Source organism: Sus scrofa, chromosome 2 (assembly GCF_000003025.6).
Source record: "Sus scrofa isolate TJ Tabasco breed Duroc chromosome 2, Sscrofa11.1, whole genome shotgun sequence".
NCBI classification, from domain to species: domain Eukaryota; kingdom Metazoa; phylum Chordata; class Mammalia; order Artiodactyla; family Suidae; genus Sus; species Sus scrofa.
The window spans coordinates 39,612,872-39,638,129 of NC_010444.4; the positions used below are offsets into that span (position 1 = coordinate 39,612,872).

Below are 25,258 nucleotides of genomic sequence, written 5' to 3' on the forward strand. Positions count from 1 at the left end.
TGTGTATGAGGAACAGGCACCCTGGCATGTCCAGGGCAGTCATTTCCTCCTGGGGGCCAGCACTGGGGCTGCACAGAGATGGCAGAAGAAGGGAAACATCTGCAAAGCATCTCTTAGGGGCCTGGCATCTCTATTCACACATGTCCGCTATATAAGCCCATAAGAAATGGGAAGGAATGACCATCTCCATATCAGGGGGGAGAAAATGAAACCCAGAGCCCTGTCACCAGTTTGATGTAGCAGAGCTGAAGTCTGCAGGAGGCAATTCCAAGCCCCCTGTGCTTTCCACACCTACCAGCCACTGCCCTCAGCCCAGCCACGCTCTCCCTGGGGACCGAGTGCCTGCCCTCTGGATGGCTACCGCCTGGAGCTCCAACCCAACCACTCGGCTTGCCCCAGGCTCTTACCTAGTTTAAGAAGGGCCACCAGGCCAAGCTGTTCTCACCAGTGAGTTTCAAGGAACTGACTCTACAGCACCCTAACTCCGCTAGTGTGGGTGTTTGCCAGCAGCAATGGAACGGAGTCTCCCTCGTCTGTAGGTCAGGGTGTGTCTTTGAACAGCTCTCAGGCTCAGCGTCTTCCTGCCCAGCTGGGAACCTGCTGCCCATGGGTCTGCGCCTGGGCGGGAAGGGAACCTGGCAGCTCAGCACACTGCAGGCTGCAGCAGATTGGTAAACTCGGTGTGCGGGGCTGGGCCAGAGGGCAAGGGGAGGAGTCCAGGATGCGGGTGCTTTGCCTTGCCCTCTTGTCATTTGGCAGCTGGGGAGGTGGTAATGGTTAACCCGGCAGGGAGCTCTGTCCTCCTTGGTGTCCTTGGTGTGACTGATGTCACCCTGCGGGACTCATGTGTAAGCAGGGCCAGGCACAGTTCCCAGCGGCGAGGGGTTAAGGGTACAGACTTTCAAGCCAGACTGATCTGGATTCAACAGTATGGTTTCCCCTCCAACTATGTGACTCAGGATAAGTTATTATTTTCTGAGACTTAGTTTACTTAGGTATAAAGTGGGGATAATGCCAGCAGGTCTGTCATAGGGCTAGGGTACAAATTAAACAAGATAAGGCGTGTAAGGGCACAGAACAGTGCTTGCCACCTCGAGGACTCAATAAATGTTTGATTAAAAAAATTACAAGTAATGGAGTTTCCCTCATGGCTCAGCGGTAACGAACCCAACTAGTATCCATGAAGATGCAGGTTTGATCCCTGGCCCTGTGCTGTGGGTTAAGGATCCAGCCTTGCCGTGAGCTGTGGTGTAGGTCGCAGACATGGCTTGGATCCTGTGTTGCTGTGGCTGTGGCATAAGCTGGCAGCTGCAGCTCCAATTCGACCCCTAGCCTGGGAACTTCCATATGCCATAGGTGCAGACCTAAAAAAAAAAAAAAAAAAAAAAAGTAATATTCCTTTTAAGTCACAGCAGGTCCAGCCTTAAGAGTCCTCCCTCCTGGAAACAGAAAGAGAAAGGAATAGCTTAAGCACCAGCCTGGTGGCAGATGCTGTGACCAACTGTCTCCCCAACACAACATTCTCATACCTTTGGAGGCAGTTAAAAAATCTGGCCATTCACTCAGCACCTCCTTATAGGCAGGTGCTTCATAGGCATGAACACTGATCTATTCAACATTCCCGTGAGGCCAGAATTATTCATGCAGAGGAGGCATCTGAAGCTCAGGGATGCCAAATAACTTGCCAGAGTCACACAGCCCCAAAGCAGCAGTTAGGATCACAAAATAATAATGAGAGCAACATTTCTAGTTCTCCTGGGTCAGGTATTGTTCTAAGAGCTTTACACATACTAACCCATTTAATCCTTAGTACACCCCAGATGGGGAGATACTATGATGACCCCCACTTCACAGATGATAATAACTGAGCCCCAGACAGGTTAAACAAGGTCATACAGTGGACAGATGGACTGGAATGGAATTGAGGTAGCTTGGCTCCAGAGGCCTTGCTTTAACTACCATTGCCCTAACTACTTCTTCTTCTTTTTTTTTTTAATCTTTTTGCCATTTCTTGGGCTGCTCCTGTGGCACATGGAGGTTCCCAGGCTAGGGGTCGAATCGGAACTGCAGCCACCGGCCTACACCAGAGCCACAGCAACTTGGGATCCAAGCCAAATCTGCGACATACACCATAGCACACGGCAACACCGGATCCTTAACCCACTGAGCAAGGCCAGGGATTGAACCCACAACCTCATGGTTCCTAGTCGGATTCGTTAACCACTGAGCCACAATGGGAACTCCCTAACTACTTCTTAAAAAAAGGAAAAAAATAAAATAAAAGGTATTTGCTCTGCTCACTGCACGATTCTGCCTCTAAGAAGTGAAACCTCACGGGTGCTGAGGACATTTTTCTAGCAAGAGACAACTGTACCAGAATCAAAAATACATTGAGATGGAAGTTAGGAGCTGTTAGGCTGCGACCTTAAGCAAATCACTTGCCCTCTCTGGATGTCAGCTGGCCCAAGCACAAAAGGACAGGTTTGCACTAGGACTTTGCACCGAAACCTTACAGCTCTAACAGTGCATGGTTCTCTGGAACAGACCTTCCTCCCTCCTGAGGAAGACCATAAAGTCCGGGCAACTGTGAGCTGAGCGTGCTGACAGGCCCTTTCCAAGGAAGCCAAACCCATCTAGTGGAAGGAGAGGGCATGTGGCCGGGAGCATGAGAGTGGCCCGCAAGTGAGCATCTGAGCCTGGGAGATCCTGGGCAATTTGCCAGGCCCTTGGTTTTTCCCCTTTGGCAAAGGCAGAGAAATAACTTGCCTTAGAGGGTTGCTTTGAGGTCATAAAAATGGTCATAAAGCATTTTCCCAGATTCAAAGTTCGGGTTTGCAAAATGCTCTTGAACTCAGCCATGAGAAGAGTAATCAGAGAAGAAGTCGGGACTTTGCAGGATTCCCAGAAAGCAGTCTGAGAATGTAAAGAATCTTCATTACTTCTCCATGCTTCTTACAGCTGAGTCTGGTCCAGAAAGAGGGGAGGGAGGAAGCCCCAATACTAAATCAAAGCAACTCAGAAGATGTTCCAAACGGCCCTTTGCTGTTTAGGATAATTATATGCTATCTGGTTCTCCAGAGGCCTCATCTCCCACCGGACAGCAAATTCTTCAAGGCAATGAGATTTGCTCACCTCTAATCATAACCTGTTGATTAATGGATTCATTTCCAAGATGAGACCCAAGGACACTTCCCTGAACACCAACCTACCTCTCCTCCCTTTTTCTTAAGTGACTTAATTCAATTCAACAAACATGTGTTGAACATCCACGATGGGCCAGGCAATATGCCATCTGTACATTCTAGCTACTTCGAAAAACTGTGTAACAACGATGGCTGAAAATAGCATCAATGTCTTAGGCTTGGAGCGGTGGGGGGATGGGCGGTGGGGGAGAATCAAATCTTTCCCGTAAAGATTTGAGAAGGTCAGAGACTGGTTTTGGAATTTCAACTACTTGCTTAAAGCCTGCTTATTTTATCGTTACGCATTCATATAAAATGTATGACATAAATTCTTACTGCATAAGATTGAGTCATTCATCCATTCAACAATTATTCCTTGGGCAGCTACTCTTTGTCAGGCAGTATGCTAACAGTCCTGAGAGATTTAAAGAAAAAAATTGGTCTATTACTTATTTTATTGGAAGTCTAATTCCAGAGGTCTGCAGTTACCAATTTGAAGCCAGAGTAATGGCATCTCTCTTCCTCAAGGATGATAAGATTAATCCATTCATTTAGTCAGCTCCTATTGGGCATCTATCTTGTGCCTGGTGGTAGAGATATGTTTAAAAGCAGTCAAGCATGATGCTTGCCTTCATGGAGGCCAGCCACCTAATTAAAGAGACAGCCAATTACTAACTGCAATAGATGTGATGAAGGAAAAATAAAAGGGACTGAGATTTGAAGGTGGTACCTTCATAAGAAGGATGAGTCAGGGAAGGTTTAACTGAAGGAGCTTCATTTGGGTTGAGTCTAAAGGATGAGAAAGAGTCAGTCATGTAAAAAGTGCAGAGAAGAGCATCCCAGGTCAAGGGAACCTGACTTGATAAGGGAAAGACTTGATAAGATAAAGATAAAGCAGGATGGTGTGGGAGCCTGGTGAGCACCTGAAGGAGACACAGATGAGAGATGCGAAGGTAGGCAGGGCAGAGGGTGCCGAGTCTTCTAAAAAATGGTAACAAACTAGGATTTTATTCTTTTCGCAAAGGGAAGCCACCCAGATGTACTTGAAGCAAGAGAGTCAAGTGGTGCCATTTTTCTTTTGGCACCACCGGGTGCTCTATGGAGAATGAGCTGCAAGTGGGCAATAGTGAAACTGTGGGGACTAGTTGGGAGATCACTGCAGTTCTCTGAGTGAAAGACGATGGTGTCAATGAGAAAATGAGATGGGGTCAGATTTTATTTTATTTTATTTTATTTTTTTGTCTTTTTGCCATTTCTCCGGCCGCTCTCACGGCATGTGGAGGTTCCCAGGCTAGGGGTCGAATTGGAGCTGTAGCTACCGGCCTACGCCAGAGCCACAGCAACGTGGGATCCAAGCCACGTCTGCAACCTACACCACAGCTCACGGCAATGCCGGATCCTTAAGCCACTGAGCAAGGGCGGGGACCGAACCCGCAACCTCATGGTTTCTAGTCGGATTTGTTAACCACTGCGCCACGATGGGATTTTTTTTTTTGGGGGGGGGTCAGATTTTAGATCTGTTGGTGAGGTTCCAGCAGAAGTGCTGGCTGATGGAACGAAGGTGTGTAGGAAAGGAGGACTCCAGGACGACTCCTCAGTGGCTTGAGCCTCTGGTAAATGGAGAACCATTTACAGTGGCGATTTTTGCTCCCCGGGGCACATCTAGAAATGTACGGAGACATTTTTGACAGTCACAACGGGGGAGTCGATACTACATATTCCACCATAGGTAGACGCCAGGGATGCTGCTATAAATTATCATTATCTGGCCCTACGTGTCAATAGTGCTGAGGTGGAGGAAGCCTGACTTTCAGAAGAGGGACGAAGGGAGACAGTTAGAGGGGCTACTTAGTGCCACATCTGGAACATATTAAATTAGTACTACTCCTGTTAAATTGTCCTTGGAACCACACGGCTTAGAAGGAAGTAAAAAGTGGGACTGGCAAGCAGGCTCCTTGGAGGAAGAGAGACTGTGAGTCTTCTCTCGCTGCACTCAAAAAACCCAGTAGCCCTACCCATGATCGTTTCTGCTGCTGGCTAAATTATAACAGAAATTTCACCACATCAAGAAAGCAGGAGTCCCTTTAGACTTGCCACGCACCCTGTTTGCAATCCTTCCCTTCTCCCACCCCCAAATATTTCCTCTTCTGAAAACCCAGTGCCGAGGCTTCATTTTCAAGGCTTCCCTAGGCACCTGTCCTTGCTGGGTCTGAGTTCAGGCGAGTCTGACTTTTCTGGCACCTGCTGTGAGCTGGCACCTCTCCAGGTATGCCATCTGGAACCACATTCCTATCTCCTTAAAATTTTTGCCATCCCTCGGAGGAAGGGATTCCACCAATCTTCCAGACAGAGAAACTGAGGTTCAGACAAGTAACCTGCCCCAGACCCGCACTGATGTGGACCAAATTCTTGCTGTTTCCTAAATCAATGCACCACACAGGCTGCCTTCCTTTGATCTCCTACAGCACTTGACCTAGAGCCTCTGGATGATGACTAGGTCCTGCTTTAGGCCACAGCTCTCGGGCACCCTGTTCTCCTGTGTCTGCAAGTGGCTGGCCCACAGCTTGTGTGCCATCATTTGTAAAAGCATGTCTCCCCTGTGTTAACCTGGCCTTTCTGGCTGGTCTGTTAAGAACCTGATGGCAGGGAAGCACGCTGGGGAGGAACAGAAATGCTCTGCTTTTCCCTCTTTTCCAAGATCCCACTGGATCCCCCAGAAAAAGAAGCACCAGCTGTATCTCTGGCCTCCACCTCTACACGCAATGGAGATGCTGGTTGAATCTGACCTGGGAGAGACCCGCGCACATACGGGGTAGGTGGGGTAACTGGGTTTAGAGGCAGGACTCAGGCTCCATGCAGTCTCTTTTCTTCCTGGGGTACAGGTGCCCCTGACCCTCTTTCTCTCTGTTTAGTGTCTCCACCTGGGAGTCCCTTGGGTCAACCCTGTGGCCAATTCAAGGGAGACAAGGCAGGAAGCCTTCCCGTGGACCCAGGGCCTATGTCATGTTCTTCACAATTTATCAGACGTCTTGGATTTGGGGAGGTAAAAGAGTCACAGCAAGAAGGCGCTAACCCAGGTTAACAAAGGCCACCTGTCTTTGTCCCTAGGGAGGGAGGCAGGATGAGGGCACAGCCTTGATTTATGTTGCATTGCATCCCCCTTGCATTATCTGGGCCAAGGTTTAGATAAGAATTCAATAAAACGTGAAAAATGATACACATAACCTCCAACCTGGCGCTACCAAACCAATCCATCATGTGTCATTCCCCCCTCTCTCCAACCTGCTCCTCCTCCTGATTTCACTCAGTGACAGTGACAAGAGCCTCAAAAGTTGTTAAACTCTGTTCTGACAATCAGCTGGCCAGCCCTGTCACTCTCACCCCAAACAGCACAACTACCCCCAAACTGCCTTTCCCAGGCCACTGCCTGAGCTTCTGCTTACTCTATAGAGAGAAGCCCGTCAAAACATAAACCTGGAGTTCCCACTGTGGTGCAACAGGATCAGCGTGTTTCTGTAGCACCAGGATGCAGGTTCAAACCGGGGCCTGGGGCAGTAAAGGGTCTGGCATTGCCGCCCCCGCAGTGTAGGTCACAACTACGGCGAGGATTGGATCCCTGGCCTGAGGGCTCCATATGCCACAAGGCAACCAAAAATGAAAAAAAAAAATAAAAAATTTATAAATAAATACATTAAAAAAAAAACCCAAAACCATAAACCCTGGGAGGAAAGCCATGACACTGTCATCACCTTTGCCCTCCCCAGAAGCAAACACAGCACCTAGGGCACACAGAATGTTCACAACCTGGAGTGAGTGTAAGGCCATCCTTCCCCTGGACAGTCTTGGGCCAGGGAATTTCAAAGTAGGATGGGAATTACAGTCTGCAGCTTTTCTTCTTGCAAAGGTGACACCAAGTTTCAGAATCAAAAGGTCCTCATCAGACCCCCCTCTTCTGCCCCCAGAGCACAGTGATACCCTACAGACAGTACAAGATGAAGGAACCCCACCTGCAGAGAGCTGAGCCCCAGGTACCCATCAACTCCCAGCCTGAGACACACAGGAAAACCCTGAGGTAACTAGACCTCCTTGAGAACTTGAATCCCCATAGAAAGGGGCTGATGATTTGCTCCAGGCCTCAGTCCAGAACCCCACTCTCCAACAAGGGCAGGTCAATGTCTTATCTTTTGTGCCCTTGTATAAGGAGGATGGAGGGGAAAGAAGGGGAGATGGGGAAATGACCTTCCCTGGGGAAGCGTAAGGCAGAGCTCCCCATCCAAACCCCTCATATCCCCCAGGCCAACATGCCTGGGGAGCCACCGGGAGCCATGGTGTCAGAAGACGCCTCAAACAATGGCTGCTATCTTGGTCAGAACCCCAAAACATTCAACCGACATTGAACTTGGAGTGGACCTCTCCTAGGAGGACACCAAACTGTAGCCTGGACCAAGACTGATTGGGAACCCCAAGAGAGAACCCAGGAACCCCTGCCAGCTACCACTCAGACTCACTCCAGTTAGTTCACTAACCTTACAGCAAACAATCTGACATTTGATGTGATTCAACACTGCATTACGATGAAAAATCAAATGGTGACTTGATAGGTGCTCCATTAAATGAACATGTATGTGTGCCAGGTAATGTAGGGTTCTGAGGAAGGCAGAGATGTAGAGTCAGCTGCAGGCGTCTAGCAGGCATGTGCAGAGTCCAGGCAAGCCAACAGGCCAACAGCAAGATTGGGTGGTGGGGGGAGCACAGGAAAGGGTATTCTTTATCCACAGGGGCTACTATTCTGGAAATATAATCAGCAGGACTTAGCAGCTGAAACATCTTGGAACTATACCATATAAAGCCTTGAAACTCCAATTGTCTCCTTGAAGTCTGCAGTCTGTACATAAATTTCCATGTTCTTATAATACAGAACTCTTCCAAGAACTAAGTCAATGGATAATGCACCAAACTCCATCTGATTACATATACGCTTTTTCTTTTTTGTTGTTGTTGCTGTTTTTGTTTGTTTTGCTTTTTAGAGCCATACCCATGGCTTACGGAAGTTCCCAGGCTAGGGGTCGAATTGGACCTGCTGCTGCTGGCCTACCCCACAGCCACAGCAACACCAGATCTGAGCAGCATCTGTGACCTATGCTCCAGCTCACGGCAATGCCAGATTCTTAACCCACTGAGCAAGGCCAGGGATCGAACCTGTATCCTCATGGATACTAAATGGGTTCTAAACCCGCTGAGCCACACTGGGAACTCCCCATGCTTTTTCTTTTTTGACTACTTTGCTGTCTGAGAATTCTTCTCCTCCTCCCCTGTTGTAAGGTAGATGTGCAACCCACCCTTTACTGGGTGATAAGCAGCTTAAGGCAGAGGGCAGAGGGCATGCATGTCTTCAGGAAATAAAAACACAAACCTAGCTATCCTCAAGTTGTCCTCGGTCAGAAATCTATGTATTCAAATAAGGACCCCTGTAAACCAAAATATTGTTCAATCTGGACTAGTATCTCACCAGAGAGGCAGTGAGACAACTTCTGAGGACTGAAAACTGCCATGTCTATAGCTCCCACTCCTCCCCATACAGCAGCCAGATGTTCCTTTGGGGAGAGAACATTTACTACTGCAGGGAGCGCTTAAAACAAAACGAACCGATGCAATAAACTCAGTTCGTTTCATTTCAAAACATGAACTCATTCCTATCTCAGGAAATATCGCCTTACTCTTTAGCTTCAATGTTAGCCCCAGTCTAGGAGCCATTCAACAATGAGAAAGTAATACACTTTAGTTGGCTTCTCCCGGGTCAAGTTTCACCAAAACAAGTTTTGTACAAAGATTAACCAAGTACCGGGTAAGGGGATATGGCAGGGTTACGTCATCTGCAGCCCATTTCCAAAGAAATGTGGCTTTTCCAGGTGGATTTCTGCATGCTCTCTTTTCCCTTTAGAATCTTTGTTGCACCAGTTGGCGTGATGGGTAATGGCAGACGCACAACACGGGTCACAGGCCAGGAGGCCTTGGGCAGGTCATTACATCTCTCTGGGTCCCTGCTTCCACTACTATGAAGTGGGCTGTTGGGGGCCATGACTCACAGGACCCCTTCCTGAACCAACATCCCAAGATTGTTAGTCCTGGACCCTACTGTCCAACGCTTCCTATGGCTGCCACTCCAGCACTAAGTCCCCTGATCGGCCCCTGAGTCCAGCATCCAGACACTGGGTGCTTCTCACGTTCCCTGTGTAGGAATGGAGGCAACTACCTGGCAGGTTACGTCAGCTCAACTCCCAAGCCCACTGCTCAGCTAAATTTCCAACCTTAGCACCCACCCACCTTGCATCTCCTCAACCCCTTCTCAGGCCCAGCGAGAGATACAAAAAAGACCATCTGTGCCCTTGATCTGGTGATGATAATGGTGATGGATTTTTATTGACGGCTTAGGAGGGTCCTGTCCAACACTTTACTTGCATGGTCTCAGTTAATACTCACAAAATCCCTTTTAGGTCTCCTTAACATATGAGGGAACTGAAGGGCAAAAAGATTAAACCATTTGGCCAAGATATCTAGAAGGTGGCAGAACCCAGAGTTTAAACTAGGCCTATCTGACAGGATACAATGTTTTAGCCAATCTTGATACTTGGAGTAACCAAGTATAAGCAGGACAGCATCTCGCTTTGCCCAGGACAGGACTGATTTACACCTGTATCCCTTTGCGCTTATTCATAGCTCCCCCTTTCACTCTCAAAAATGTCCTGGCTTGGATAACAAATATACCCACTTATAATCAATCACCCACTTATAATGCCTCCCTGAGCAGTGACAATAATGACAATAATTATTATTACACACCATGTCACATTTGCAGTAGAGCCCTGCTTAACCACTCTACCTTAAAGAAAGACCGCTCCCAGCCTCCCTATCCTTCTTATTTGCTTTATTTTTATCCTTCTTTGCTGTATTTTTCTCCATAGCATTCATCAACATAAAATATATATTTTTGCTTATCATCTCTTTCCTCCACTAAAATATAAATTCTGTGCAGGCAAAAATGGCTTTTTGTTTACTACTGCATCCCCGTTTATAGTAGATGTTTCATAAATATTTGTTGAATGAATGAATGAATGAATGAATACATCATCATCATTAAAGCAATAGCTAACATGTACTGGAAATTTACTATGTGCTAGGTGTTGCTCAAAATACACCAATTTCAGGAGTTCCCTGGTGGTCTAGTAGATATGATTCAGCAGTTTCACCACTGCAGCCCGGGGTTCAATCCCTGGTCTGGGAACTGAGATCCCACATCAAGCCACTGAATACCACAGCCAAAAAAAAAAAAAAAAAAAAAAAAACATAGATTTCATCAAACAACTCCAAGTTTGAAACAGTTATCTTCACCTATTACAGATGAAAAAATGGAGTCCCAGAGAGAAGAAGTAATATTCTCCAGATGCACACACACACCATTGGTGGCCGAGCTGGGAGAGAACTGAGGCTGACCATCTATACCTCCATCACCAGTCTAAGTCTGGCAGCAGAGACACAGCACACACACAAGCAGCAAAGGGATTCAGGGCAGTAGGGGGTCAAAGGCAGGTGAGCACCATTGCCTATCAGCAATCCCCAGAGGGTGTGTGGTCAGACAGGGTTTCTTAGATGAAAGGAGTCTTGATTTGAGCTTTGGAAGACGGACTAGTACATGGACAGATGGAAGACGCATTTAGTTCCAGGGAGCGGTAAAAGCGGAACATCACAGGGCTGACTATGCTGATGAAAACAAACAGCTTCTTTCTTGGGAGCCCTGCAGAGTAAGATGTAAAACACTGCTGTCACCGAGAGGTCCCTGAATGCCATGGAGGAGTCGAGCTTCATCTACCAGTAAGCAGGATCCCACTGGAAGTTTGCTACCAGGAATGACTTAGTGGGCAGTGTGGATTCCTAAAACTTCACCTTGGCGACAAGGCCAGAGAAACTGGGAGGAGCTACCGCTGTGGGCCAAGACTCCTCCTGGACCCTCTTCAGATATACATCCTCTTAAGCCCAGGGCACATACGTGAGCTGGTAAATCCCTGTTTAAAGCACCCTCCTGCCCACAGATGTGTTTGTGTTTTGGGTCCTACCACATTCTGATGCGACAAAGATAATGTATAGTGTGAGTCCCAACCCTCGTCCCACCCCACAGGGTTCTGAAGGGCTGTAATTAGTACCTGGCCCATCCCATGTATCTCCATCACATCATCTTACTCTATTTAAACAGTATGTGTCAACGCATTCTAACCCCTCACCTCTTTTCACAGCCTCTCCATCTCCATGGCTGCTGCTCCTGTAACAGCAGAGTCAGCGTATCTGCAACCTCTGAGTCAAAACAACTCTTGGGAAGAGTCCCTCTGTCACCCAGCCAGGAGCCCTAGGCTTGTGGCTGGATGGATGATGGAAGTCTAGTCCACACTATGCTGGAGAGCCTAGACACCCTGAAGGAAAGCTTAGCCATGGGCCTTCTGGGTGATTGGCATTTTATGGCAGAAACCAGAAACAAAACCAAAAAGTACACACACACACACACACACACACACACACACACCTTTCTTTTGGCTGGCTCCACACAAAAACAATTGCATAAGTAATGCCAGCACTGTTGGGTCACCGGAGGGACCAATTATAAATCTCTACATCCATATCAACTCAAAAATGAAAGAAAATGTGTTACCTTAAAAGGTCATCCCAAGAAAGTCACTAATTTCAAGGTTTTTCTTTCCTCTCCTCCTTTAGTTCCCCAGTAATTAACCAGAGTACTAAAGTTTAGTTTAGTTTACCAGTAATTAACCAAAGTCAAAACATTCTTTATATGCTTTAGTTTCCCAGTAATTAACAGGAGTCAAAACCTTCTTTACATGCTTTGGTTTTGATTCTGAAAAGTGTGTATCAAGGTTATGATGCCTCATTACCCACAGCAGAACCGCATCCAGTAACATTCCTGGATGTTTCAACCTAGTTTCTCCAGGAAAGGACAGAATTTCTTGCTCTGGAGATTTTTTGGAATTAACAGAAAATGGACAAGATGATTTCAGTACCTGGGAAATGGTAAAATCTATGCCAGCTACAATTAGTAGCAAGCAGGAGACAGTTCAAGAAGTTTTTAAGAGTTGAAATTACTGGTATTTTCTAGCGGAAGAAGGCAACATCTTCTTTATCTAGAAAAAAGTTGAAGCTTATCCAGAAAAAACAAAAGTTGTTATGACAAGAATCAGTCTGTTCACAGAAAGACAAATAAGAACTAAAGAACCACCGCATTTTAAGCACAGAGCCTGGTAACTCATGGGCTCTGCAGTGTCCACAGCATCCTTGCCTACGGGAGGGAGCATGACAACAGCAGAAAGGCAGACGGGGTCCTTTAACCCACTGACCTCTTTTAATCTTCTTGTTAGCCTGGCTGTGGGCAGACCCAGGGGGCCTGTGACCAATGCCTCTCTAGGGGAAGGTCAAAGGTCAGAGGCACATTCCCTCTGCATCATTATTCCCAATTATTCTTCATTCAGAGCCACTTTCTCCCTCATTTTTGAGGAAAGGCCCCCTAAGTGTTTTCCAGGACACTGAAGGGCGATGACCCAACCCCTCCCTACTCACTCTGCTTCCTTCCCACCTCGCCCAGGGCACCTCTCTGACCAAAGAGGACAATAGAGGGTAGCAACTCACAGAGAGGCCCCTCCCAGGGAGAAACACCAGCAGTGAGCACAGGCCAGTACCCAGCACCCTCACACACACCTAGCTCAGCAGAAGGCCAGGGTGCTCTCTAGGACACATGCAGTTTCCTGATAGAGCAGCTCAAGGCACAGCCTTGGCCACCAGACAAAGCACAGGGTCTACAAATACTAACCCTGGAATCTTTGGCAGGTCACTTACCTCTCTGAGCTTTCATTTTCTCATCTGAATAATGAGAATAACATCAGTTTCTCTTGCACAGGGTTATGGCAAGATGTGGCAAGGATGAGATGAAATAAAGCTCAAAATAAAGAATCAATGCATGTTAACTCTTAATATGATTAACAATTATATTATATGATAAGGTTTGCAGTATTATTTTCTGTATGTCCTTGATGATGAATGTAATGTATGGTCATTGTACAGAATTTGAAATATAAGGAAAAGCAGAGACCAAAAAAAAAAAAAAAAAAAAAAAAAAACCTGATAATCTCCCCCAGAGCTGAGCACTTAACAGTGGGAACATTTCTGCTGAGTGTTTTCTCTGTGTGCAGAGACATGTACACACTACTGGACCATCTTGTTGTCACAGGAGCAACCACCTGCTGCTTGTCAACTCATTGCTGGACCCCGAGCTCAAAGCGTGATGCATGCACACTTTTTTCTAATTCGCGCAGTAACTCTGTGAGGCACGGTGGTACCTATTTACAGATGAGGCTAGAAGAGGCTATACACCCAGGTGTCGGGGCTAGCCATTCCTGAGCAGAGGTGTGACAGCGCTCTCTTCAGCTGGAGCACCAACCTCTCTGCCTTAGGACAGGGTGCAAGGGTGGCCTCCACTCCCCGCCCCCCCGCTTTTCTGCTCCCCATGCTTTGGTTCTGCCACTTCTCAAAGGACACTGGCAGCTCCAGAAGTGGCCTCATTTTCTTCTCTTTGCTCTGCCCAAGCTGAAAGACTCTGAAAGGAGGGAACGGAGACAGGGGGTGATAAGGATGTCAGAATAACCCACATCAAGCTCTCGGGCCGTGCCCTATGCTTACCCCCTCCTGGTGGGTGCTTTTGGCCTGAGCAGACACTGCCTCTCACTTTTATCAAAGGCCCCATGACCCTGTCAGATGGGATTTGGACAGAGGAGGATTTATCAGCTACTGCCTTCTACCCTAGGTGGGCAGGTGCCTTTCTGACATCCCCCTGCAGAGATAATACATAAAGATGCAAGCTTTGCCTCTAATTACTCTTGGCCTTATTTTGATCCAATTAACCTTAAAATAGAACATGAAGCAAAACCTTTGGTTCCACTGTTCAATCAGAACGGTGCATTTTCAAGCTGTGGGTTGAATGACTTGATGTGTATGGAACTGCATCAGTGATAAAAGTTCAGGCACCCACCTCTGACCCCAGGCCCCCTTCTGGGGTGGTTATTCACACACAATTGACTTTCAAGATGTTCCCAGAGAGTTCCTTCCTACTGAGGGCCACTAATGACTCAAAGGTAAGAAAGGTTTCTTTTCCCCAAGCTCATTAGGAGAAAAGACCATTCACCTAACGGCACCATGGGAGCAGGATATTTACCTCCGAAGAAAATAATAATAATCACAACCGATGTGTCCCTTTTTAGCAACCTGTATTTCAGATTCACTGAGGAATCCTATTTCTATATTCTCATTTCACCTTTTCACAGCCTGGGAAAGAGCTGTAAAGCCCTCTTTTACAGAAGAGGAAGATGGACTCAAGATTATAAGTGGCAAGGCTGGAGTTCAAACTGAGAATCACCCGAGAGCAGAACCTTTCACAGCAGTGTGGCCTCCCAGCATGAGAGAGCTCTGTGCAGAGGAAACACACAACAAACTGGTAAATTAATCAGCAAATGATGAAACAAAAAAGCAAACTAATGAGGTGTCAGCGGATGACGTGTCCCTGGTTTCTAGGAGTCTGCAGAAAAGCTGAGGCCTGTCCTTGAGAGCAGCAGAGGCTTTCTGAATTTCAAGAAGCAGGCGTGGGCTTTTCCTGCCTGGGACAGTAGCTGCTGCCTCTCCCAGAGCTTCTAGATTGTCTGAGCACCCCCCCAGCCCCTCCCCTGCCTGGCACAGGGGTACTCTGGTGGACCACGACTACCTTGGGTGGTCCTCACAGTTAATTTGAAAAGTGAGCTTCCAGTCTAAAAGACCTAGACAGACCCAATAAAGGCTGACCTTTGACCCACATTAGGGACGCTCCCTCCATAGGCGAAAGGGGCAGCTACAGTGGAGCAGTAAGGGCATCCCAGTCCTTACCACAGCCACCTGCCACCAAGCTCCAGAAACCATCCCCTGGAATGCTCCACATTTTTTCCTGCCTGGAAAATCACTCTTTTTTTTTTTCTTAAGAGCATTTAGGTTTGGCAGCCTGATGCTACCCAGCCCAGATCGGGACCCAGCCTTCCCATGCTGTATCTTAGAGCAGCATCACAGGTGTAGCTTGGAGAGGAAACGTGTGAAACTCTGGGCTCTCCCACAACAGTCTGTCTGGTCGGCGAAAGATTCCAGGAAAGGATTAGGAAACTGGAGTCCTGACATAGTGCAGCAAAGGTGCATAACCGTCTGCTAATGTTACAGCACATTAAACGAAGCTGTAAAATAGTAGCTTAAAGTTAGACAGGCCAAACATAACACAAGAAGTATGAAAAGCAAGGTGCCGTTTTTCCAACAAGTAAGTTCATTCTATGAAGAACCAGCTTAGGTTGATTTAGCATCTTGGTATCCAATGCAGCTTGCTATGCCCTTTTTTTTTTTTTTTTTTTTTGATAGCATCTTTAAAGAGTTCACCTCAATAAATATTAACTCCAGTTTACTAATAATACCTATTCCTTATTGAGTCCTTATCTGGAGTCAGGAAATCTACAAATATAATTTCTCATCCTCAGGCCAGCTCTACAAGGTGAAAATTTGCCCCATTTCACAGGGGAGAAAACTGACCTCCAAGGGGTTGACTTCAATGGGAAATTAAGGTCCACACCAGCTGAAACCATCAGATAAAAACAAACCACAAAAGCAAAACTCAGCCTTCCGTTCACATCTTCTTCTTGGGATGGAGAAACAATTCAGGATTCCTGGGGCAGAGAGGAAAACGTCCGCGCTCTCCTCAGCTGTCCCAGGAGTGATGGGCGGTTATTTTTGAAATCGGAGGAGGGAAAAAGTACCTGCAGCATAAATGGCTCCTACAAGCTTGAAAGAAAACTAAGGCATTGTGAGAGGCGGGAGAAGAGGTCGCAGTGCATATTCAAGCTGGGCTCACGTTTGTTTTGCCCAAACAAGCCAAGCCGAGATAGAGATCCACACTCGCGCGTGCATTCCAAACTATCAAAACGCAAAGGGGGCGGAATGGGGAGAAGGGGGGACAGACCACGCTGACCGGGGACCCACACTGAGAGAGCTCATCTATGCGAAGGAGACAATCTCCAGCGTCTACAACCCTAGAGAGCCTCGGGAATCCGTAGGTGGAAGGGTCTGGGAGATAACACAGCCCATCCCACTCGCCTTCAATCGCTCGCACACACATAGGCACATCGACTGTCCCGGTTTAAAAAAAAAAAAAAAACAAAACAAAAAAAAACAAAAAACCCCCTGAAATCTATTTGCAAAACAATAAGGGAAATACCAAGAATGGAACGCATTTCAGGGGCTTTCCGTCGAGGGAGACAATTCCTAATGGGGAAGTGGGGGTGGGGTGGGGAGGAGAATAAAAAGTAGAGCAGTGCCCTGGGAGTGAGGGCTGCAATCCACGCTTACCAGCTTCATGGTGGTGTTATTCTGGTCCCAGCGCCACAGCATCACGCTCATCTTACTTCAGGGCGAGGAAGGAAGGGGAAGAGGAAAAGGGGAAAAAAGGGAGGGAGGAGGGCGCCGAAGCACCTGCCCGCGCGCCGGGCAGGTTGCGCCGTCCTGCCCGGAGACGTCCTCTCCGCCCCCGGCCCCTCCGGGCATCCCCGGCGCCCGCGGCCGCCTCGCCCCCGCCTGGGGCAGCTGCCGCGTGCGGGGACCCTCCCCGGGAGCCCGGAGCTCCGCGCTGCCCCGCTCTCGTGCCTCCCTCACTCGCTCCCCGCCGGCTTCCCCGCCTCCGCCAAATCAAACAACTCCCCCTGCGTCCGAGCGCCCGCGCCTCGCAGCGCGGGGGCCGCTGGGGCCGCGGCGGAGGGGGGTCGGGGCCGACGGCTCCCCGCCTCCTCTCCAGACCGCGGGCCGCCCCGCTTGGCCCCGGGCGCATTCACCGGCCCGCTCCCCACGACGGGGGAGGGGGGGTGTCATGGGGGGAGGGGCCGAGGTGGTTGGAGGCGGGAGGTACTTAACTCTTTTAGGGAGGGCGTGGGTAGGTGGGGAAACCTTAAGCAGAAACCTGGAAGGTCTGATGGGGGGGAGGAACTACCGGGCGCCATCAGCTCGCTCCCAGGTCCTCGCGGGTCCTGATCCCAGACACGGCCCGCGCGCCTCCCCACGTGTGCTCAGCTCCGCCTGCATTTTACTTCTGTACCAAACTCACCCAAGTTGTCTGACAGTGGCCGCTCCACCCCTGGAGCACCTGGAATTGTGACTGCGAGGTGGATGCACCTTCGTTCCCTGCACGCCCCCACCCCCAACCCCGCCACCCCTCCACCCCGCCCCACACACCCGGTCCCAGCCAGCTCGCCACACGCCGCTCCCTGGGCAGCATTTATTTCCTGCTACGTGAAGTACGGGGCTCAAGTGTTTTCAAACACACCTGGCTGCTGCTGCCAACGAAAGGACGTCCGTGGTCCTCGTGGTTGGGAACGAGGAGGGGGCAGGCGACAGGGGGACAGGGAAAGAGGCTATGTGGCCTTTGTTTTCTCTTCTGCCTCCCTTGCCTGCCACAGGCTCTTTCTAGGGACCTGTCCCCTCCACCCTGTGCCTTCCTCCCAGACTTTGCCAGGCTTCCTCACCTTCCTGCCCAACTCTTGGCCTGGGTCCAGCATCCTCTAATCTGGCAGGGACTCTCCAGGGCTCCCCAGCAATTTTCAGTATCCCGAAAAGACTCAGGAGTTCTTCGGTTCCCCCACCGCAAGATGGCACTTGCCCCCCAGACGTTGGAGTGGTGCCTGATTCCAGCTGCACTGACATCTTTGGAGGGAAATCCTGGCTCTCCTTTGCTGATAGAGAGGCATGATGAGGATTCATGCAGTTGCCTTATTACACATTTCAGTAGTCAAAACTGTCCAAAATGAAAGGAAGGGGAAAAAATGGGTCCTAATCTTTTAAAAGTGGTCTTTAAACCATGCCAATTGGATCAAAATGTTACCCTACCTAACTAAAGCTTTCAGGATTTGGGATCCCAGCTCTTTCTCTATGGTCTACAACTTCATCTCCTGCCCTCTCCCTCTGCCTTCTGTGCTCCAGTGACAGTGGCCTTCTTTCTCTTTCTCAAATACATAGAAATGCTTCCCACCTCAGGACCTTTGCACCTGACAGTCCCTCTCCCTAGACCTGCCCGTGGTCTCACTTCCACGTCACTTTCTCAGAGAGACTTGATTTTTCATAGAGTGACCTTCTCCTTCTCCTACTTGTCTGTGCCATTATTGTCATCTTTTCTTCCTTGTTCTCACTGTGTGAACTTAGCTAATTGTATTCTTATTTATTTTCTGCCTCATCCCATTGGGCTAGAAACTCCAGCAAAACACAGACGTGTCTATTTCGTTCCCCACAGTGTCACCAAGTGCCTGGAATGGTGTGTGGCGAAGAGTGAGAGCTCAGTAAATGCTTCCCAAGTGAAAACTGTTGACAACTGTCCTACCCCAAGTTCATGAAGCTTCTTCTGCAATGAGGACTGAGCCAGACCCAGGCAGCACATCCCACATCCTGTCAGAGGCCCTGGCCTAGTCTGAATGTCTGCAGGAGACCCTTTTCTGTACATTTCCACGCGTATTTCTGGAGTCTGAAACACAGGCAGTCATCTTTGCTCCTCCAGGGAAGGGGCACAGCTTAGAGAACCACAGAAAGGGGAAGGAATGTGTCATTTAATAAAGCATATTCTATATTACAATATATTTGTGGATTTGGAAAACGAGATTCTGAAATACATTTTTTTCTGAAAATAAAGGTTGACAGAATCTTCATTGGCCAAGAGGGCAAAACACAAGCTCTCTATTGCAGCTGTTTTAAGCCAGGGCTCTTGGAGCTGGGTGGGAAGATATGGAGTCTAGAAACCCTCCGGTTGTGAGAAAATGCTATGAGATTGGACATTTGTGCATTTTTCTGGGGAAGCATCTATAGGTTTATCACATTCTCGAGGATAACCAGAACATTAAAAAAACTACATATCTCCAGGAAGTCATTGAATGAGCATTTAGTTCCCAATCTAAACTGTTGCTGGTCAAAGATGGAAATTGCCACTCATGGTACAAGGAGCAACTGGGGTGGAGGGGTATTGGGGGGTACCTTCCACAGCTTTAATTAAAGGGAATAAATTCTGTGGCCTTGCCTTTCAGATCTCACATCCTTCAGACCATAGGTGCGCCAGCTTGTTTAGCAAGCACTCTTTGGCCATCTACCATGATGTACTTAACCGGCTCTGCGTTGGGTATTGAGAATCAGAGGAGCCCCTCTCTGATGTGTGTGTGGGGGGGGGGGTACCCCTATGGTGCATGCACACAGTCTACTGGAAGATGGACACATATACCACCAGTCGCAACGCAATGTGACAGGAGCTTCAAAAGAGGGCTGTATAACTGGGCCAGAAAGAAAAAAAAAAAGCTCTGAAAAGACTGGGAAGCATGGAAGAACTTCAGGGAAGGGACCCTGACCTGCATCTGGAAGGGTGAAGGCAGGTTGGGCAAGAGGAGGGATGTATCCCAGGGAGATGGACTAGCCCATTCAAGGATGTGGAGGAGTGAAAAAGCATAGCAGGTTCTGTGCGGTCAGAATAGAGAGATGAAGTGGCAGGAAGGGGGCCAACTTGTTAGGCTGGAGCAGGCTAAGTCCCTGTAAAGGGGATTCTACGCTGAATTCTTATAAACCAGGGGACCGTTTTAGGAGGACCTCTCTGGTCATGGTAAGAGGATGGCTTTGACAAGGTGGAGGCTGGAGAGAGGGAGACCAGGTAGAAGGCTGCTGAAATTGTGCTGGGGATGTAGAACAAGGTCTTGAATGAGGAGAGGTGTCAGGAAAAGGAGACTGCCATTGCCAGCCAGCCATGGATGCTGTGCATGCACCCAAGCAAGTGCCAGGAGCCTACAGATTTTCAGAGATGGCCGTGGCTCCTTTAAACCTCTTACACCTTGCAGAGCTGTTTCTTATTCCCCAAGTTGCCTCTTGCAGCACCTGTCTTCTCCTTTCTCCTATTGCTGTAATCTTCCACTAGGCCTTCCATGTAAATTAAGGGAACGAGATCAGCCTAGGTATAGACCGAATAGGACAAAGCCAGTAGGAACGAAGCTTGTGAAGTTCTGCCTTGAAGTGTGGCCTGGTTTCTCCCAGCTGTTAGCCACTTTTTTCAGCTCATGGCCTTCTGACCTAGCCCCTGGGCCTGACAATTCAGCACTGACCCTTGCAGGCAGTGATCCCCCCAGCTTAGCCCCAGCTCCCTGAGCGTGACCTCTCTTCTGCTCCCGTAGGAGCCTTGAGGTCCTGGGCAATCCCTGGTAGTGCAGAACCCCCAGAGGCTGGCTCTACCTTTTGCTCAGTGTCCTGTATTCCAGATCTTTCCATCCCCAGCATCCAAGAGATCCATCCCACTCATCCAGCACTCGCTTATTCCCTCTCTACTTCTCTGACTGTTTAGCCCAGCTGCGGTAGACTCAGTAGACACGTGAAAATATCTCCTGAATGAAAGTTCGAGTGTCCATCTTGCTCCTCCAGGCAGAATGAGGCGGGGAGGAGAGTCAGGCCAGAAAGCAGGGTTTGAGGCTTAGAATCCCAAAGACCTACTTCTCTGGGAACTTTCTTTCCCTTGCCTATAAACTGATGATCTGTGAAGCTCCTTCTCACTCCGAAATCCTGCAAGCCCAGCCCCTGTCTGATAAACGAATTTGTGTCCAGCTGTTAATGGCTTAATGCGTTTCCCAGATAACGGGTTTCAGTTTAACAGGGGTCTTCCACTCTTCCAGCCAAAGCAGTGACTAATACGGGAAAGTTCAGACGCTTGTGGGAGCCGGCCCGGGGAACGGCAGACAAAATGGGCTCTCTAGACCCATCTGAAGGGGGCTGGTGCCTTTCCACCCACACATGAGGCTGACTGGGGAGAGGTCAGCTGTTACAAGTGGTACAAGGATGACAAAGGAAAGACCAGAAGCAGGGTGCTACCCCAGAGGGACAGATAAACCAGTTAGTTTGCCATGAGGAGTCCACTATTTCCCCCCGCCCCCCGCCAAATAACTGGGACTGAATAGGAAAATGCCACAGAAGAGTTTGGCATCACGTGTCGAATGAAAATCCTAGCCATGCTAGGAGCTAGTTGTTAAGCAAGGCACAGAGAAACTTTCGCTTCCTCATCACAGCCATGCGAAGAAGGTCATTTTGCTCATTTTGCAGATAAAGGCTCAGAGAGGGAGAGTGATTGGCTCTGTTCAACCAGCTCAGAAGCCACCAAACAGGTTAGGCTGCTTGACCCTCTATCTCTGCAGCATCTGTGTTATTGTCAGACTACAGACAGGAAATGAAATCCCAGAAATGCCATCCCTGGAATAACGAAAAAGACGTGCGAGCAGACATTTTTGCAAGTGGATTTAAGACGTATTGTAAGTCTATTTCCCACTCTAGAAGTGTCCTTGGATCTTGAATATGGAGAAAGAAGATGTATAAAAATTGAAATAAAAAGCTTGGAGTTCCTTCCATGGTGCAGCAGGTTAGGGATCTGGCACTGTCTCTGTAGCAACTCAGGCTTCTGTTGAGATGCGGGTTCAATCCCCAGCCCTGTGTAGTGGGTTAAGGATCCAGCATTGCCACAGCTGCTGCTCAGGTTCAATCCCTGGCCCAGGGACTTCCATATCCCTGGGTATGGCCAAAAAAAAAAAAAAAAAAAAAAAAAATTTTTTTTAAATCAATAAATTAAAAGGCTTGAAGAAGGACACAGCTGGTAGGCTTTGCAGGACTTGAGTGTCAAATTTAAGAAAAGCACTAATCCTTCCTGGAGAAGAAAAACCTCTTGTTGAAAGCCAGCAACCAGAAGAGCCTGAGCACAGGTGGTGCCATATCCCCCCCTCCAGCCTCAGAGGAAAGTAAGCCCCCTGCCAAAAGGTCAGCCTGGGAAAACTGGGGTCTGCAGGGGGTCTGAGGCAATCAGAGGGTTTGAAAGTAAGATGTATGGCTTTCAGGAGGGCAGACACAATGTCACAGTGACAAGCCCACAAATGAATGAATACGCCCCTAGAAAGCACTGGGCTGGCTGGGCCAGCAAAGGATTTCTCTCTCCTGCCACCTCCTTTCCTTTTCTCTTAAGATAAAGAATTATGTAAAGGCATCTCCCAGAGCACATACGAAATGCTACTGCCTTTCCTGTTTTCCCTGAACAGGGTTTAATTGGCGGCTTCCTGGCTCCCACACAATTTACTTTCTTCCTTCTAGTGATGGGGGTCAGGTGGTGGGAGAGAATTTCCAGGTGGATCGGGGTCTCCCAACACCCCCTCCCAATGTCCTGGTGGGCTGCCCACTCCCCTGGACTAGGCCATGCGCAGTCATACCAACACGCCTTTGCCCAGGCTGTTCCCTCAGCTTGGAAGTGCTCTTCCTTCCATTTTCTGCTGAATCTGTCAGGATCCAGAGCAAAACTAACTTTATGGGTGAACTTTTAAATCCCTCTACCATCAGAACTATTTACACCCTCCTCTGTGGTCCCCAGTATTTTGTTTCTATCTTTTTGACAGCCTTTGTAACAGCCCATCTTCTCTTGTAGTTGGGGGTTGGTATCTTTCATTTGCTATTATACGTTTCAGTATTGATGTTAATATTATTACCACCAGGGGTTCCCTTCATGGCTCAGCAGTTAACGAACCCCATTAGGATCCATGAGGATGCAGGTTCGATCCCTGGCCTCACTCAGTGGGTTGAGGATCCAGCATTGCCGTGAGCTGTGGTGTAGGTCACAGCCGTGGCTCGGATTCTGTGTTGCTGTGGCTGCGACATAGGCCGGCAGCTGTAGCTCTGATTTGACCCCTAGCCTAGGAACCTCCATATACCTCGGGTGCAACCCTAAAAAGCAAAAAATGCATATGTATTACCCCCAGGTTATAAATTGCTTCAAAACAGGTGTTCTGCCTTATTCATCCTTGTACAGGCAGCAGAGTACCTGGCTTATCATTGGTATAATGAAACACAATGAACAAATTCAGGATATCAGGGCCATAGGGGGATGAAAGATCATCCAGTCCCCCCCACCCACCCAATGTTCCAGAAGAATCCCTGTATATAGCTTCTTCCACGGTAACATGCAAAATGTGTGAAAAACAACCCAGAGGCTGGGTTGAGAGGCTGGAAACACAGGGCACGGTGGCATCTTGGGCAGGCCCTTAGGGAGAAACCAAAAATCCATGGCGACTCGACAGCCTCAAGAGTAGCTTGATGGCTGGGCATCTGGGTATGTGATATTTCCTTTTAAGTATGACTCAAAGGAGAGCTTTTTGAGAGTGAGGATTATGTCCTCTTTCTGTCTATAGCTGCCCAAACACTGCCAGACATAGAAGGCACACTGAGTTAAAAAATAAGTTTCAGGGAGTTCCCCTCATGGCGCAGTGGCTGCCGAATCCGACTAGGAGCCATGAGGTTGTGGGTTCAATACCTGGCCTTACTCAGTGGGTTAAGGATCCGGCGTTGCCGTGAGCTGTGGTGTAGGTTGCAGACGCGGTTCGGATCCCACGATGCTGTGGCTCTGGCGCAGGCCGGCAGCTACAGCTCCGATTAGACCCCTAGACTGGGAACCTCCACATGCCACGGGAGCGGCCCCCGAAAAAGCAAAAAGACGAAAAAAAAAAAGTTTCAGGATGAATGAATGAGGAAAGAATGACTGACTTCAAAGCTCTGGAGCAAGAGGTTTTGACTTATATAGGGCAGCTGACCTGGTCCCAAGCCACAGAGGACCCACCTTTGAAGAGGAAGCTTGTTTATCCCTCGTATCCAAGGGTTGCCAGGTGCCCCTGGAATTTATTTGCTCTATTCAACACCCCGGGCCTGGGGCTCCTCTTCCAGCCCCTTCTCCTCCCACCGCCTCAGTGAGGCAGATAAGGGTTGAAACTGCACAATCTTTGGGTGACCTCTGACCCCTCCTTTGAAGGGCCTCCACCGGGTCAGTCCGTCCTTCTCCCAACTCCCACCCTCTCAGGAGCACCACCCTCAGCTCTGATCCTGGGAGGAGGGGAGGTTGGGGTATAGGGACCCACAGACATTTGGGGAAGTGGCCTAAAGACTTGTTTTAGGCTTACCTAGCCCACTTGGTTGGGCTAGGGGTTCACATGAGGTGAAACAAAACGATTTAAGTGGGAAAAAAAGTTAGAAAAAATTCTGCCACAGAACTATGGGCACAGAAATATGGCTAGTTATTGTCAAAGCACTTTAGAAAGTTAACCGGTTTCTAATTTTTGTCCTCTGTTCTGGTTTGGTGTCTGCATGATTCAGAGAAACAGTTTGCAACAGAGCTGCCCTCAGACTCTCACTGGGTTGTGTTGGGTTGTTGGGTTTTGCTTTGTTTGGTTTTCAGGGTTGTGATTTGGCGGGGGAGGGTGGTGTGGTTTTGTTTATTTTATTTTCCCTGTGGGATCAGCCCTTTCATTCGGGGCCAGTTCTGGTCACCAGGGATTAAGGCTGGCAATTTTAGAAGCAGCGTCTTTCCCAAGGGGCTGTGGTCTGCCCTTCCTGGGAACTATTGAGGACCTGAGCGCCTCCCTAGTAAACTTTGCTCTCCGGAGAGCAGTTGCTTTTCACGGAAAAGTTGCGTGATTGAGCAATTAAAAGGGACACAAATACCCTAGAAGTGGGCTAAAAATTATTCCCCAGTGGGGGATTTTTTTTCCCCCTTGGAACAAAAGCACTAGGTAAATTGATTCCACTTTTGTTAGGCATCCTGATTTCCCAGGAGATTGCTGTACACACACACACACACACACACACACACACACACACACACAAAAGTGGTGTACACAATCTACCCCGAAGCCTCCTCCTTCCCCCAGCCCAGGAGAGGGTGACTGTGATGAGGGCCCCTGGCAGTCTGGATCCGGTACACCGGGCCTGAGATGAGGGTAAACAGGAGGAAACAGATGTCTGAGATGCACCAGACGAGGAGCCTGTGTACACAATCACCCTCTATTCCAACATCAACAGAGGACAGCCCGGGAAACCCCAGAATGAGGGCACCATTGTTTAGCAGAGGAAAACTCCCAGCACCAAGAATGACTCGCTTTTGGCTTCTG

At 48.7% G+C, this 25,258-nt stretch overlaps 1 protein-coding gene across 13 annotated transcripts in view; it reads right to left on the bottom strand.

The window, feature by feature from the left end:
- NAV2 (neuron navigator 2) overlaps window positions 1–25,258 on the bottom strand; it is an 819,601-nt gene that overhangs the window by 348,933 nt on the left and 445,410 nt on the right. Inside the window, exon 1 of one of the 13 annotated variants that reach the window (XM_021085310.1) lies at window positions 16,641–17,048. The exons of 11 other annotated variants lie outside the window; for them this stretch is intronic. In XM_021085310.1, coding sequence (XP_020940969.1) covers window positions 16,641–16,691 — 51 coding nt within the window. In that variant the 5' untranslated portion in view covers window positions 16,692–17,048. Of the gene's footprint in view, window positions 1–407; window positions 1,220–16,640; window positions 17,049–25,258 lie in introns of those variants that run through there. One more of the 13 variants, XM_021085314.1, reaches the window with a different exon arrangement.